The following is a 17,684-nucleotide window of genomic DNA, read 5'->3' as shown; positions in this document are numbered from 1 at the left end:
TAAGGGGCGAGGGGAGGAGAAGGAAGATGGAGCAGGCACGTAGTGACTGTTCTAGAAGTGCCCATCTGTTTCCTTTCCCCCAGGAAACCAATCTGGAAGAAAAGGAATGGACATCTGGGATCTAGAGAAAGAAGAGAGAGAAAAGACCCTGAGATGCCCCAAGAGCAGTTTTCCTAATTCCATGTGCTTCCCTTCCTTTTGGCGGGTGAAAGTCACTGACAAGGACAGAGGTATGGTGGGCTTTGGTGGGTGGTATCGGTGCAAGAGCCCGTGTGCAGGGTTCGGGTGGGCCCTGGGGCTTCAGGCCCCAACAGCAGCAAGATGCCTGGGATGCCTCCCATCAGCCACAGCAGGATTTCTTCTTGGCAGGACGGCCCACCTGAATGGTGTCCTCCCTCACTGTGTCTTCTTGCTCCTTGAGGATTCTGAGAAGGGAAAGACATAGTGTAAGCACTAGAGAAGCTGCTAGGCCCAGGAGTTGGCAACATGGACCAGCCACTGGGGTAATAAGAAGGGATCTCAGCTACACCAGAGAGTCAGGGAGACTATTTGAAGTCTACCCATGGGGATTCCACAAAGTGCCTCCTACCTAACTATAATTGTAAAGCCAGAAGGTTTGGTCAACATGGATCCTTTAAGACATTTACTCCTGGAAGCCTGCTCTGATCTTCTAGTTGGCCTAAGTGACCTGACAGCACTGTGACTCCACCTGTTAGAGCTTTCATCTGCATCATAATGCAGTGCTTCCTCAGCATCCTCCCTCACCACACAACCAGCTGTCTCCTTGGCCTCTGTATCTCTGCAGCAACTGAGCACAGTGATAATCATACACTGGAGGCTCTAAAAGATGTATTTGTTGATTGCGATTTCTACAGAAGGCTGTCTCATGTGGACACAGTTCCAGATTAAATGTTTGAGGTAGAGGATTCAAACAATGATTAGTATCTCTGCCCTGCATTATACTTCCAAAGCACTTTCACCTTGAGCACCTTCTTTGATGTTCAGAACAACCTGTGGGTGAGCAGGACAGGTAGAATTGATGTCCCTTATAGGACTAAACAAGCTCACATAGGCAGGGGGACTTGCCTCGATTTTTCCCCCAAGGTATAGAAGGAAATGTTCTGAGTTCTTAACTATTCAAGAAAAATGCTTTCTAAATGCCCCCAAGTGAGTGCTGAGCACAAAATAGACACTATTAAGTATTAGTTGAGTGAACGGGTGGATGAATGAAATGAATGCCCAGATGGATAAAGGAATGAATGATCAAATATTGAAAATGGAGCACAGTGTGGTTTTGTTTCCTTAAGTATAGTCAGGGGCGTGCTGCTGTTGGTAAATGTTGTTGAGTTGGTTCTGACTCATAACGAACCTGTAGAGAGTTTCTGAAGCTATAAATCTTTATGGGAGCAGAAGGTCTCATCTTTGTCCTGTGATAGATTAGAACTGCTGACCTTGTGGTTAGCAGTACAATGTGTAACCCACTATACCACCAGGGCTCCTTGGTCAGGGGCTTAATTGTTGTCGTTGTTAGGTGCCATTGAGTCAGCACCTACTCATAGCGACCCTATGCACAACAGAACTAAACATTGTCCGATACCGGGCCAACCCCACTACTGTTGCCACACTTGAGTCCATCGATGCTGCCACCTGGCCAATCCATCTTATTGGGAGGTCTTCCTCTTTCTCTGACCCTCCACCTTACCAAGCATTATATCCTTCTCTAGCAACTGTTCCCTCCTGACAACATGTCCAAAGTATGAGAGACAAAGTTTGGCCATCTTGGCCTCCAAGGAGCACTCTGGCTACACTTCTTCCAAAACAGATCTATTGATTCGTTTGGCAGCCCATGGCACTTTTAGTATTCTCCTCTAACACCATAATTCAAAGGCATCAATTCTTCTACGATCTTCCTTATTCACTGTTCAGCTTTCGCATGCATAGGAGATTATTGAAAATACCATGTGTTGGGTCGGGCACACCTTAGTCCTCAAGCTGACATCTTTGCTCTTCAACACTTTAAAAAGTTCCTGTACAGCAGATTTGCCTAATGCAATACATTGTTTGATCTCTTGATTGCTTCTTCCATTAGTGTTGATAGTTGATCCAAGAAGAATGAAGTCCTTGACAATCTTTTCTCCATTGATAAGAATATTGTTTATTGGTCCAGTGATGAGGATTTTTGTTTTCTTGACATTGAGATGTTTTAAGTCCTCCTCACTTTCAGCAAGCAAGGTTGTATCACCTGCATATCGCAGGTTGTTAATATGTCTTCCTCCAATCCTGATGCCACGTTTTTCTTCATAGAATTCAGCTTCTCATATTATTTGCTCAGCATACAGGTTGAATGAGTATGGTGAAAGAATACAACCTTGTCGCACACCTTTCTTAATTTTAAAACATTCAGTGTTCCCATGTTCTGTTCGAACAACTGCTTCTTGGTCCAGGAACAGATTCCTCATGACTCAAGTATTCTAGAATACTCATACTTCGCAATGTTGTCCATAGCTTGTCATGATCCACACAGTCGAAAGCCTTTGTGTAGTCAATAAAGTACAGGTAAACATCTTTCTGATATTCTCTGCTTTCAGCCAAGATCCATCAGACATCAGCAATGATATCTCTCATTCCACGGCCTCTTCTGAATCCAGCTGGAACCTCTGGAAGTTCTCTGTCAATGTATGATTGTAGCCGTTTCTGTATTACCTTTAGCAAAACTTTACTCGCTTGAGATATCAAAGAGATTGTCCGATGATTTCCGCATTCCATTGGGTCACATCTCTTTGGAATGGGCTCAAAATGGATCTCTTCCAATCAGTCAGCCAGATAGTTGCCTTCCAAATTTCTTGGCAGAGATGAGTGAGTGCCTCCTGTGCCGCCTCACTTTCTTGAAAGATTTCAATTTTTATTCCATCAATTCCTGGTGCCTTGTACTTTGCCAATTCTTTCAATGCACCTTGGACTTCCTCCCTGAGTATCACTGGCTCTTGATCATATGGTACCTCTTGAAATGTTTGAACATTAACCATTTCCTTTTGGTACAATGACTGTGTATTCCTTGATGCATTCTGCATCATTCAATAATTTGCCCAGAGAATCTTTCAATAACGAAAGTTGAGGCTTGAATTTTTTCTTCAGTTCCCCCAGCTTGAGAAATGCTGAGCGTGTTATTCTTTTCTGGTTTTCTGATTACAAATCTTTGCACATTTTATTATAATATTTGGCTTTATCTTCTTGAGCTGAGCTTTGAAATTTTCAGCTCTTGCACCTCCTCATTTCTTCCATTTGCTTTAGCATCTCTACACTGGAGAACAAGTTTCAGAGTCTCTTCTGACATCCATTTTGACCTTTTCCTTCTTTCTTGTCTTCTTAATGACTTTTTGTCATTAAGGGGCTTAATAAACAATATTTCCATTTAGGTACAGCCCTTTTAGCAACACATGAAAATCATTGCCTTGAGTGTTTCTGTTCCCCCAGGAACCCATAGTACAACCTATTCTTGCTCCCAGCTGGCTGACAAGTAATCCCAACTATGGTATTTGCCAGTGAAGAGGAACCTACCAATCTGATACGACCTTTCCTAGGAGCAAGCAAGTTTAGAAAGAGGGCCCCTGGGATAAAGAAAGTCTTTACTGGGATAAAGAAAGTCTTTAAGGCTTGGAAGAAGGTTACAGGCACGGAGACGTTATTCTTCTTCATCATTACTATATTTCAGAAGGCTGTCCATAACCCCGGAAATCCCACCCAAAGGCCTGGTCCACCATCCGCTCTACGTAGGTGACAGGAAAGGAAGGTCCCAGGCAGAGTTGAAGGCAGTGCCTCCCACCAGACCTAGCACAGCTGGATTTGGCAGTTCACTGCACCTGTGAGCTGCACCTCTCTTACCTGGCTAGATGGAGCAGGGACTCTTGGGCATTGTGACCGGAATAGGCACTGCATTCGTAGAAGATCAGCCTGTTCTCCTAGAATCAGAGATAGAGGGGATACAAGGAGAATATTGGGGAAGACTAGAGAGAGCTGTGGGCAGGAGGGGCACCCTGTAAGCATCTACTTACAGTCCCACTACCTCTCACATTTTCACAGTTCCCTTAATTTGTCAACACCCCACCCCCCAACTCTGTCCACACTTGGTTTCTGTCTCCTTAGACTCCCTGACTAATGAGAGTTCTGTAACCATCTCCCAGGTGAGCTCTAACTGTTGTAGAACAATGAAGCCGTAAGCTGCCTTAGAGCTTTACTTTCTCAGATTGCTCTCAGGAATGAACATCACAGATTCTCTGTCACACCAGCCCAGGGATGCCGGCAGGACACACAGACCAGGGCGGGTAACGTTCTTTCGCTTTCACAGTCAGGAAATGGATTTAGAGAGGATGCATGGCTGCCCTGTGCAGACCACCTACTCCTTTAATGGCTGGCCTCCCAGCAGCATGTCTTTCCCAGGATGCTGGCACCCATGGATCTTGGGGCAGAAGTCACTGAGGCCCTCCCCAAAGAATTCTCATCTCACCTGTCCATTAGCACTTCACCTGCCCAGGTTGTCAGCACTGGCACCTCAGGAAAAGTGTCCATCACTTCATTAGACTAGAGCGGTTCTATGTCCATGTGGGAAGCCTTGGTCAAGGCGTATCCTATCCCTTTTACCATTCCCATTAATAGACTTCCCACTTCATATGATAATGCTAAGGGTGCACGGGCCTGGTTTTGAGGCAGTCTCTTCTTGGAAGCTGATGCTCTGTGCTGAAGACACTTCCCCGGCAGCTGCAGAACAAAAGGCTCTGCAAACGTTGGCTCCGAATTCCACACCAAATGGGCCAACTCCAGCCTCTGCCTTCTTCATTCAACCCTACATCCTTCATCTTCTCTCTGCCCCCTTCTTTCAGAACCTGGTTATGGGTCAGTCTGTCAGAGAGAGGAGGTGGTGAGGTGGAAAGTACAGACGACCAAGTGTTGTTATTGTTAAGGGCCGCCAGGCCGGTTCTGACTCCTAACTCCCCTGCATAGGGTTTCTATGGAGTGGCTTGTAGATATGAACCCTTGAAGTTCAAATAGACCTTGTGATCTAGTGCTCATCCGACACCACCACACCAGGACTCCACGACACTAGCATAGGAAGACAAAATATGTCTTCTAACCTACTACTGTAGACCACCGTCATGATAAATTCTGTGATAATCGGGATAATAATCGGGATAAATCACTAACTTTTCTGAACTTCGCTTTTTTTTTTTCCCCACTGACCAAAGGAAATGGACTAGTAGTAATACAGGTATACAGTTCTTTACCCCAAATCCTTGGGGTCAGATGTATTTTGCAAAACGTGTTACGTTTTGGAATTAAGAAAGGTAATGCATGTCTATAGTGTACATGGGAGTCCCTGGCTGGTACAAAGGGTTCGTGTGTTTGGTTAACTGGAGATTAAAGATGGGAGTCCACCTAGAGCCACATGTGAAAAACAGACCTGGTGATCTATGTCCAAAAGATCAGTCACTGAAAACCTTGTGGAGCCCAGTTCTGTTCTGACACACACAGGGTTGGCATTACTCAGAGCAGATTTGATGGTAAGTTGTTTTATACTGTATATTACCCAAAACCCTCTGAATCTGGGGCAGCACTCTGAAATCTAACATATGACTGTTCACATAAAGCGAGATAAATAAAGTCCATAAATAGTCTCACTTCTGTTCTGGTGGGGTTTTTTTTTTGCCGGTTGAAATGCAAAAAAAATCTTTTCTGTTTTCAGAGCTTTTTGAATTTGGAAATTGTGGATGAGGGATTGAGGACATGAAATTGCCTAGCGACCCTCTACATGAACACCTGCCAAGCTTTCTTCCTTGATTCTTACCATCTGTACTCAATTTCCCAGGTTCTGAGGTCATGAGTCCCTGGTTACAGCAAGTAGCCTAGAATTATAGCATCACAGAACTAACAGGCATCCCCATCCTCCTTGGTTCTATGAAAATCAAGCTCCAAGTCAACAGAAGAGCCAAGGAATGAGCACTTCCTATGGGGTTTACATTAGGCACTACTGGGTTCCATTCTCGAGCAGTGGGGCTGGTGCTTATGTGATCCCCTCAGTTTATCTTGAGTTCATATTCTTGAGAATGAATCTTGATGGAAAGGATTAACTCACTAATAAAGCTGTCCAAAAAAGAACAAACTGCCTTCAACATACTGAGTTTTTCATTTCTGAAGGGGATCAAGTAGAAACACAGATAATGTTATTCTAGTATCAGATGGGGGATTGAATTAAGTAACCACTTATATCTCATAATTTATAATTCTGTGTAATAAGAAAGAAAGTTTGGGGCAATTCTCCAAGCCCTAGTGGGTCTGAAGCAACTCTAGCTTGCAATCTGTGGCATTCTATGTTGTTGTTGTTAAGTGCCATCGAGTCGGTTCCGACCCATAGCGACCCTGAACTGGGTTTCTGAGGCTGTAAATCTTTATAGGAGCAGAAAGCCTCATCTTTCTCCTGTAGAGCAGTTGGTAGTTTCGAACTGCTGACCTTGTGGTTCGCAGCCTGATTTGTAACCAGTATGCTATCAGAGCTCGCTATAGAAAGTTCTAACTTTGCAGGAGCCGAGCATCCCTTGATGAAAAAAGGGCACGCTTCCTGCCCAACTTCTTCCTTCCCATGGGTCTTCCAGAGAAGGTTGCCACCAAGGCCCTCCACCAAGGAACTCAAGAGAGTCCCACCCTACCCAGAGAGACAAAAATGCTTTCACTTTACCTTGGCAAGTTGCTCTCCGAGGCCACGGGGTACTTCTCTTTCCTTCTCGTTGTCAATTTTATTGCCCAGCAGAAGAACAGGGATGTGGTCTCCCACAGCTTCCTGTAGAACAGATAATCCCCCAATTTAGAGAAGCTTCATACGGAGGATTTATAAAGGCAGGCTTAAAATGGTGGCTGGGAAGATACAATCTGACTTGAGAATCTGCTGTTGCCAAGACAGGACTGGCTTTGATGGAGTCTCCAGAAAGAATGGAGGAGATAGCCACCCTTTCTGAGAATTTTAGTCAACAAAACAAAGCTTTTGCAAAGTGCCTGAGGCCCATTTCCTATCACTACAATGACCCCTCCCTCCAGCTCCATTCTCCTTGGGTCTTGAGAGGAGCACAAAGACTCCTTAGATGTGCTGGGGAGTGGGTAGCAGGAACAGGAGACAGTAGACGTTGCTGAACTATGGGTCTTTGGAGCCCCTAAGGAATCCTGGTGTGGCACTGTAGGATAAATGCTAGACTACTATCCACAAGGTTGGTGGATTCTAGGAAACATGGTCACTATGAGTCTGAACCAACTCCATGACACTTAACAACAAAGGGCATTCCTAAGAGACCAGACTCAGTCTGTGAACCAGACTGAACCAAGGGAATTTATGCAGCGTGGTTTGCCTTAGAAGCAGAATTACCAGGGACCTCATGCTGACTGGGCACATAAGCTCCCTGACGGTTGGGTTCTTACTCCTGGGCTACAGCGAGTGGTCCATAGAAGACATGTGTTGAGTCTGACTTCAGGTCATTACATGGAGTCCTGGACAGCAGTTCAAACCCACCAGCTGCTCCTTGGAAACCCTACACAAGATCGCTATGAATTAGAACTGACTCAATGGCACTTACCACCACCACCACCAACATGGGGCCCAACAGCTCCCTGTCACTGGGTGCTCTGGCTCTGAAGCAAGTCCCCCATGACCAGTTGTACTTACTGACCAGAAGCAGCAGATGTATTCAGTGGATCAACCCCTGATTTACCTCTCCACCGGTTGTGGCAGGTTAGCCAGGAGCCTGTGCCCCAGGCTTTCTGCCTCTTCCCTTGTAAACTGGGTGTAAGTGTGTTTCTTTTGAGGGTGAATAAAGAGCCCAGAACACACAGCTATTAAGTGAGTAAGTATGGCAATGTTCGCTTCTAAGCTGGCAGTTATTTTTACTTTGTGAAATATTTAATTAGGTCTTTTAATCACAATTTGATAGCAAATAGTTATTCACTGTAACTAAGTGTTTTACTAAATGGAGTATTGTGGAATTACAGAAGCTAGCAAGCAGTTATAGCTTTGCCAATTCTTTAGCTTCTTTATCTTACCATGTCAAATAAATGCCCAAAGTCCATCTGGCTGGTATACCTATTTTAACTTGAAGGGTTGCTATGAGTCAGAACTGACTGGATGGCACTCAACAACAACACGTGAAAATTAAGGTTCAAATTAAGCCTCAATGGTTTTTGAATCTGCACATTCAACAACAAAGTCACTGAATTACGGTGACCCTTTAGTAAATGAGTAGACAATTCTCTGTCTCTTAGAGAATTTTTGTCTATAATTTCTTATTTTTAATAAGCTCTCTACTCTCTAATGTTGTCATACTGACTAGAACTCTTTAAACATGGTACTTCCACATATCCATGGTAATTAATGTTTGTCAAGATGAGGATCCCTGGTGGCACAGAAGTTAAGCACTCAGCTGTTAACTGAAAGGTCCGTGGTTGAACCCAATACCTGCTTTGTGGGAGAAAGATGTGGCAGTCTGCATTTGAAAGATTTACAGTCTTAGAAACCCTATGGGGCAGTTCTACTTTGTTCTGTAGAGTTGCTGTGAGTTGGAAACCACTCAACGGCAGTGGGTTCCAATGATGAATCAAAGGCTCTACAAGATCTTACAATGTCTTCTGACCCATTAAAAATAGATTAAATCCTGTGCGCTGTTAAGTTGGTTGCACCATATTCCAATGATTTGAAATTGAGAAACCTACTTTTGGTGTATATAAAATGCTGTGGCTCCCTATTAACCACAGGGCCAGTTCCTGGGAACATCCCCATTTCTGAGTGATGTGCAATAGAAAAAGAAAAAGAGGAAGCAGGGAAATGGGCCAAAAGGCTTGCTGTTTGGAGCACACGACAGAGAGATATTTGTAGATTCATGTGTGAGGAATGACTAAAGCTTGTGGGATTTCTTGACATGGAAAGGCTCTGAAAATATGAGCATCAGACTTGAAATCCCAAAACAGGATTCTAACCTGATTTTGTTATTACTTGGTCGGGTGGATGAACTTGAGTTTTCCTCACTTGCAAAGGGGATGATGGACCATCAGTGATTCAATAGGATGAGGTGGCACCATAAACAGCAGTGCTACCTCATGGGAAAAGAAGGGGCAGTCTTCTTTTTAAAAGCAATTCCTGGATATAAAAATGAAAGAACTTAGGAGTAGGTGGAAAACATAGCAACCCGTTGGAGCTATGGTTTATGTTCTTTGCACTGCTCCTCCCTTCATTCGTTCCCTCTCTGGAGCTGGCCTGCCACTGATAAAGGAGTTGTTGTTGTTGTTGTTGTTGTTAGGTGCCATCAATTGGGTACCCGCTCATAGCAACCTTATGCACAGCAGAATGAAACACTGCCCGATCCTGGGCCAGCCTCACTACTGTTGCCACGCTTGAGTCCATCGATGCTGCCACTTGGCAAATCCATCTCGTTAGGGGTCTTCCTCTTTTTCTCAGACCCTTCACCTTACCAAACATGATATCCTTCTCCAGAGACTGGTCCCTCCTGACAATATGTCTGAAGTATGAGAGATGAAGTTTGGCCATCTTGGCCTCCAAGGAGCACTCTGGCTACACTTCTTCCAAAACAGATCTATTGGTTCTTTGGGCAGCCCATGGCACTTTCAATATTCTCTTCCAACACTATAACTCAACAGCATCAATTCTTCTATGGTCTTCTTTATTCATTGCCCAGCTTTCGCATGCATATGAGGTTATTGAAAATACCACGGCTTAGGTCAGGCACACCTTAGTCCTCAAGCTGACATCTTTGCTCTTTAACACTTTAAAAAGGTCTTGTGCAACAGATTTGCCTAATGCAATACATTGTTTGATTTCTTGACTTCTGCTTCAATGAGTGTTGATAGTTGATCCAAGAAGAATGAAGTCCTTGACAACTTCAATCTTTTCTCTATTGATAAGAATGTTGTTTATTGGTCCAGTGGTGAGGATTTTTATTTTCTTGACATTGAGATGTAATCCATACCAAAGGCTTTGATCTTCATCAATAAATATTTTAAGTCCTCTTCACTTTCAGCAAGCAAGGTTGTATCATCTGCCTATGTTGTTGTTATGTGCCGTGGAGTTGGAACCGACTCATAGCGACCCTGTACAGGGTTTCTGAGGGTGTAAATCTTTATGGGAGTAGAAAGCCTCATCTTTCTCCCGCGGAGCAGCTGGTAGTTTCGATCATCTGCATATAGCAGGTTGTTAATGAGTCTTCCTCCAATCCCGATGCTATGTTTTTCTTCACAGAACCCAGCTTCTCAGAGTATTTGCTCAGCATACAGGTTGAATAAGTATGGTGAAAGAATGCAACCTTGTTGCACACATTGACAAATTGAAGAGGAATGGTGATGCATTCATTGTCAAAATGAACATAGCCAGATCAGTCATGAGGTATGACGCTGTCTGTGATAGGATAATATCCATGTGCCTGGATGGAAAGCCCAGTTAATACCACTATTATTCAAATTTACACACCAACCACTAAAGCCAGTGAGGATGAAATAGAAGAATTCTACCAACTTCTTCAATCTGAAATTGATCAAACATGCAATTAGGATGAATTGATCATTACTGGTGATTATTAGAATGCAAAGGTTGGGAGCAAAGAGGAAGGATCAGTAGTTGTAAAATATGGCTTTGGTGATAAAAGCGATGCTGGAAAATGCATAATAGAGTTCTGCAAAATCAATGATTTGTTCATTTCAAATACCTTCTTTATACACATGGATCTCACCAGATGCAAAACACTGAAATCAAATTGACTACATCTGTGGAAAGAGACGATGGAAAAGCTCCATGTCATCAGGATAAAGGAGTATCAGTGCAAAAATAAGTGAAAATGCACATAAGGTCAGACAGCAGCCAGTCACCCTTATTCTGGCCTAAGATCAGTCTCTAACACAGGAGAATGGGCACAAAAAATGGGCTGTGTGTGTGTCATGGTCTTCTCTGACTTTAACCTCCAAAGTCTTAAGCTGCCTACTTAAACTTTACACCTTTCTCTTACTTAAGGAGGTTTTCAACTTGGTTCACATCTTGGCATGAGCCAAACCAGTTACTGTCAATTCAATTCTGACTCGTGGAGACCCTCTGTGTTTCACAGTAGCGAGTGCTTCCTATGACTCTTAACGACTGTGGTTTCTGGAAGGAGATCATCAAGCCTATCTTCTGAGAAGGCTCCGGATAGATACAAACCACCCAGCTTTTGGCTAATTGTTGTTGTTGTTCAGTGCTGTCGAGTCGGTTCTGACCCACAGAGACCCTGTTCAGGGTTTCTGAGGCTATAAAGACTTATGGGAACAGAAAGCCTCATCTTTCTCCCGCGGAGTGACTGGTAGTTTCGAACTGCTGACCTTAAGGCTCACAGCCCGATTCGTAACAGCCGTGTATTTAACCATTTGTGCTACTCAGAGACTCCCTCTTGACACAGACTTTGAGAACTATAACTAACGGAGAAACAACACTCCTTTAAGTGACCAAAGCACACTTCTGATGAACAAGTCTTGCTGTTAAGTGTTGTTGAGTGGATTCCGACACATAGCAACCCTGTAGAGGGTTTCCAAGAAACAGCTGGTGAGCTTGAACCGCCGACCTTACAGTTCAAATGGATTTGCAGTCTGGCACATTAACCCACAGTGCCACGCTAGGACTCCTTGGTGAACAAGTCTAGGGCCCACCTAGTCTCTGCTGCTACTATTTTTATAGATGTAGGTAAGATCCATTAGACATAGCGGACCAGAGTGAAGAAATCTTAGCTCCTTAGCTAGACATTCAATCTCTGTTTAGAGCAGGGGTGGGGAACATATTTTTGCCAAAATTTATAACATCATGCATGGGCTATACAAAATTATCAATTTAAAAGTTAGCCTGCTATATTTGGTCAAACAATTGACTCATCCCTGCTCCTGTAAAGATTCCCAGCCTCTGAAACCCTATACAGACAGGGTCGCTGTGAGTCAGAACCAACCTGATGGCACACAACCACCATTATCAATGTGATGACTGGAACTGCGGTTGCCTTAGCAGTGCCAGACCAAATGATTCTGCAGGCCTTATATGGTCTGTGGGCTGGACGTTCACCATCCCTGCTTTAGGTTTCAGGTTCTGCCACCACCTCACTGTGTGACTTGTCCGAGTCACTCCTCTGCTCTTCCATTCTCTGATCTGTAAAATAGACCTCTTAAGGCTTGTTTCTGTTCTATGCCTCTGACATACAAGCTTCTCTAGCCTTTCAATCATTTTTGTTGCCTTTCTCTGAACTCCAGCTTGTTGGAAGACAGACTTGTTGAAATTCAAAAGATTACCCATCTCTGACTTTAAATAACAAGAGCTGTCAATTTGGAGCAGAGAGGACTGGCATTCAGTTCAGAATGTGCAGCTGTTGGGTTTGGCTTCTTGCAGGGTGTGTGTGTGTGTGTGTGTGTGTGTGTGTGCGTGAGAGAGAGAGAACGAGAGTTTGTACATGTGCATGTGTGCGTATGTGTGTGTTTTAATATCTATTTGCTGGGAGGCAAGAAAAAACACTTAGCTGGGATAGCGCTGTATTTCTCTAGAGCCAGAATGAAAAATTTCTCAGCACATTAAAGCATGCAGTTATGCTAAGAAAAAAAATGACTGCAAAATTATATCTTGGGGGTTTCCATATTTATCCACCCCCTGGACTATGAGTCAAAACAAGATTTATTTGTGTAGTTCGTTTTAAACTGCCAACACTTCAAGCTCAACTTGGAACGTGGGGAAAAAAATCAAACTGCTATTTTTTGCTCTGTGCTGTATACTGTCACCAATGACAAAGATCACAGAATGGGAATTAGTTAGCAGCCCAAGAAGGTAGAGGGAAGTGGGTCGGCCTCCTTGAGCTGAAAAGCTATTTTGCTTTGAGGCTGAAGCGAGAAGGCCTGAAAAAGCAACGAACACCTATTTTTCAGTAGCACATTTCAACAATAGGCCACGTGATGAAAGAGAAGCATAATGCAGGGGCAGAGCCCTAGATTCTAGTTCTGGCTGCGCCACTGACAAGTTGCGGGGGCCTCTGGAAAGTCACTTCCTCTCTCAGGATCTCAGTTTTTCTCAACTATAAAAGAAGACACTGCATTAGGATAGACTCCAAGTTCATTTCTAGTTTTCTTTTAGTGGTCCCAAAGAAGTTTGTTGTTGTTGTTGTTGTTGTTATTGGGTCTGACTCAAAGCAACCCCTATGCACAACCAAATGAAACAATGCGTTGTCCTGCACCATCCTCAAAATTGTTGACATATTTGAGCCCAATCCATCTCATTGACGGTCTTTTTCTTTTTCACTGCCCCTCTACCAAGAATGATGTCCTTCTCCAAGGACTGGTACCTTCTGGTAATATGTCCAAAGCATGTGACCACTAGTCTTGTACTCCTTTCTCCTCAAGAACATTCTGGCGGTATTTATTCCAAGACAGATTTGTTTGTTCTTCTGGTTGTTGTTTTTGTTGTTAAGTGACGTCGATTCCAACCCATAGTGACCCTGTATACGGTATCTGTGGAGCAACTGGTGAGCTGGTTGTTGTTGTTAGGTGCCATTGAGTTGGTACTGACTCATAGCGACCTTATGCACAGCAGAAGGAAACACTGCCCGATCCTGGGCCAGCCTCACTACTGTTGCCACGCTTGAGTCCATCGATGCTGCCACTTGGACAATCCATCTCGTTGGGGGTCTTCCTCTTTTTCCCTGACCCTCCACCTTACCAAACATGATATCCTTCTCCAGAGACTGGTTCCTCCTGACAATATGTCTGAAGTATGAGAGACGAAGTTTGGCCATCTTGGCCTCCAAGGAGCACTCTGGCTGCACTTCTTCCAAAAAGGATTTATTGGTACTTTTTGCAGCCCATGGCACTTTCATTATTTTCCTCCAACACCATAACTCAAAAGCATCAATGCTTCTACGGTCTTCCTAATTCACTGTCCAGCTTTCACATGCACATGAGGTTATTGAAAATACCATGTCTTGGGTCAGGCACACCTTAGTCCTCAAGTTGACATTTTTGCTCTTCAACACTTTAAAAAGATCTTGTGCAGCAGATTTGCCTAATGCAATATGTCGTCTGATCTCTTGACTGCTGCTTCCATGAGTGTTGATAGTTGATCCAAGAAGAATGAAGTCCTTGACAACTTCAATCTTTACTTCATTGATAAGAATGTTGTTTATTGGTCCAGTGGTGAGGATTTTTGTAGTGAGCTTAGTCCATGGTATATTCAATATTCTTTGCCAACACTATAATTCAAATGCATTGATTCTTTTTCAGTCTTCTTTACATACATCTAGCTTTTACATACATACAGGGTGATTGAAAGAGCTATGAGTGAAGCTCAATTATCATCAGTTAGAACAAGTCCATCGACCAAATGTGGAACAGATCGATTGCTCAAATGCAAGTTCAAGCTGAAGAAAATTGAAACCCGTTCATGAGAGCCAAAAAGGGGTACCCCAAACCCAAACTCACTATCGCCGATTTGATTCCACCTTCTAGTGACCCGATAGGACGGAGTAGAACTGCCCAGTGGGTTGTCAAGGTTGTGAATATTCATGGGAGCAGTCTGCTGCATCTTTCTCTTGTGGGTTTAAAACTGTTGATCTTTAGGTTAATAGTCGAATGCTTTCACCACAGTGCTACCTGAGATCTACTAAAAGTGGTAGATACGCAAATTCAAAGATAATGGTCTATTGAGCTTAAAGGCCCCAGTCATATTTCAAATCTTTGACCTGTAGCCTTATTATAGTGCTCTTAGAATGGCATGGAGATCTAAAAGAGAAGTTCAACAGCCCAGGATCACAGATCCTGGGGACTAAGAATCTGGATTTGGAGGAAATACTGACTCATTTAGTCTTGTCCCAACTTCCATTTTCTCTGTATGATCCAGGCCCCAAAGTCTTCAGATGTTCAGTTTACCCTAGTGTAAACGTCTGACCTTGCAGTCAGCAGTCCTATGCTTATCCCACTCTGCCACCAAATCACCTTCGTTCTAGCACCAAGAGTAGCAAAATCCTTTGCCACAGGTGACCTCTATGGGGTAGATGATCCTGTACCCACAGAAGGCCCTAAAAGCCCAACTAGGTTCTTCTCCAAATTGGACTTACTAAGCCAGCCCCACCCAACAATGATGACAAGGGTGTAGGAGTGGGTTGGGAATGCTAATTTGGCAGGAAAGACCAACTGCTTTGATTTCCTGTAAGGAGCGTGTTGTTGTGTGCTGTCATGTCAGTTCCGAGTCATATCGACTCTATATAGGGTTTCTAAGAGCAGATGGTGGGTTTGAACAGCTGACCTTGCAGTTAGCAGTCCAGTGCTTATCCTGCAGCACCACACCAGGGCCCTGGGGAATATAAAATGATAAGAGAATAAGCACAGAGGATGTCTGGGTTCAGTTTGGGCCTCAGTTGAAGAAGGTCAATAAGCAAGCTAAAGGTGCCTAGGTAGAAGAGGACAGGGTAGGTGGGGTAGGGGAACAGTGTGAGTACAGGATCACCTACCCCATAGAGTTCACCTGTGGCAAAGGATTTGGCTACTCTTGTGGCTAGAGTGAAGGTGATCTGGTGGCACAGTGGGCTAAGTATAGGACTGCTAACTGCAAGGTCAGAAGTTCAAACCCACCAGATGAGGCTACCTGCTCTCCTGTAAATATTTATAGCTTTAGAAACCCAATGGAATAATTCTCCTCTGTTCCATAGGGTCCCTATGAGTCCGAAGCAACTTGATGGCAACAGATTTGGTTTTGGTTTGGATTAGAAGGAAGGAACCCTGGTGGTACAGTGGGTTAAATATTGGCTTTTGAACCTACCAATCACTCCCCTGGAGAAAGATGAGACAGTCTGCTTCTGGAAAGATTTACAGCCTTGGAAACTCTCTGGAGTGGTTCTATTCTGGCCCATAGGATTGCTGTGAGGCTGAATCAGCTTGACTGCAGTGAGCTTATGGTGGTGGGCTAGGACGACTGTTTCCAGATCCCTCACATCCCATACACCAGAGACCTTAGGGGCCACAAGGTCTCTTTTAGAGTATCTGGTCTATATCCTCTTGAATGATTGGCCAAAGTTTCATGGCCAAGAAGTGGCCAAACTGGCATGGTAAGAACTTCCTTTTCAGGGAAGCCTAGTATCTCACCCAAGCATCTGTTCCTATTCCACACAACCTCTTCCAAGAGTAAGCCTTTCTCATGTATAATCTATGGCAATTTAAACCCTTTCTTCTTGTACTGCTTTTCAGGTTGAGGGAGGAATGGGCACCAAGAACAGCTGGCCACCGTTCCCTTAATAACAAGGCTTCAGAGCCTTGAAGACTGTTATTAAAGCTCCCCCTCCACCCTCCCCTCTTCAGGCGAGGGAGTTAGTAAAGTGCTTAGAGCTCTTTGGAAAAAAATAAGGTGCTCCACAAATATAAAGTACTTATTATTTTCAGTTCCCCTCAGATCAAATGAGATGTCAAGTTTGAATCTCTCACCTGACATCTCTGATTGCTGGTTGCCAAGAGAGAATAACTTAGTTTTTCATGAATCATGAGAATAATTGCATTTATGATGCCACTGTTCCACACCTTGAACACACACTCTACCATCTGACACAGCCTCCCAGCCCTGTGCCACTGAACTAAATGTGCTCCGTGGGTCTACTGTACTGAGATCTCCAGAGTGCCTAGGGAGTGGTGGGCATAGGGTAGATGGATGCTCAGACAATTCGCATGAAAGGATCACGTCATCTTTGAAAATCATTCAGAGCTTTGTTACTCAAAGTGTGGTCCCTGGACCAGCAACATTGGCCTCACCTGTGCACTTATTAGAAAAGCTGCACCTCAAGTCCCAACTCGGATCTGTTTGGTCAGATTCTACATTTTACAAATTTCCCCAATAGACTCCCATATATTCAGTTTCTAGAAACACTTATTTAGGATGGGTAATGTAATGAGACTCAAAATTACCTGAGGAGTTATTAATTTTTTTTAATTTCCACATCCCAAACTGTTCCATTTGGGAGAGAAAGCCCTGGTATCTGCTGGTTTTAAAAGCTCCACAGGTGATCCTGGTGCTCATCCAGGTTACAGTCTGACTTCAACTTGTGCTAAAATTTTAAGAAAGGAAAAACGCAAACTACAAATTATACAGAAAACCCCACCTACTCATAGCTCATTCTGAGTTATCCATGTATGGATTTACCACCTCGCCTGACTTCCCAAGCCCAGGGGTGTACTAAAGCTTCCTAGCTGATGAATGTTCTGATGATGTATTCAGCCCTGTCTGATGCACGGATGTGCCAAATGTCCAGTGTTGGCATGCAGTGTTCTGGGGAAGGACTGAGCTCTGCCTTCTAGCTGCAATGGTAGCCCTCTGAGATCTCTTCACCACCACCATCTACAAATTCAACCTGAGATCCAGCTCTCCAGCTAGCTCCCAGGCTCTCTGTGCAAACAGAAGCCTCTAATGATGGCAGACCACCACTCATCTGTCAGTTTGTCATATTGTGGTAGCTTGTGTGTTGCTATGATTCTGGAAGTTATGCCACGGGCATTTTAAATACCAGAAAGGCCACCCATGGTAGACAGGTTTCAGTTGAGCTTCTAGACGAAGACAGACTAGAAAGAAAGAGTGATGAACTACTTCCGAATATTTAGTCACTGAAAACCTTATG

General features: G+C 43.9%; 1 protein-coding gene across 1 annotated transcript in view; it reads right to left on the bottom strand.

Annotated features, from left to right (window-relative positions):
- Positions 1–340: 340 nt before the first annotated feature.
- Positions 341–17,684, bottom strand: part of EFCAB4B (EF-hand calcium binding domain 4B) — a 141,429-nt gene continuing 124,085 nt past the window's right edge. The window contains exons 15-17 of the mRNA XM_006862681.1: positions 6,728–6,829; positions 3,883–3,959; positions 341–425 (exon numbers count right to left, since the gene is read on the bottom strand). Coding sequence (XP_006862743.1) covers positions 341–425; positions 3,883–3,959; positions 6,728–6,829 — 264 coding nt within the window. The remainder of the gene's footprint in view (positions 426–3,882; positions 3,960–6,727; positions 6,830–17,684) is intronic.

Source organism: Chrysochloris asiatica, unplaced genomic scaffold, assembly GCF_000296735.1.
Source record: "Chrysochloris asiatica unplaced genomic scaffold, ChrAsi1.0 scaffold00050, whole genome shotgun sequence".
Taxonomy (NCBI): domain Eukaryota; kingdom Metazoa; phylum Chordata; class Mammalia; order Afrosoricida; family Chrysochloridae; genus Chrysochloris; species Chrysochloris asiatica.
This window is presented reverse-complemented; position numbering and strand designations above follow the sequence as displayed.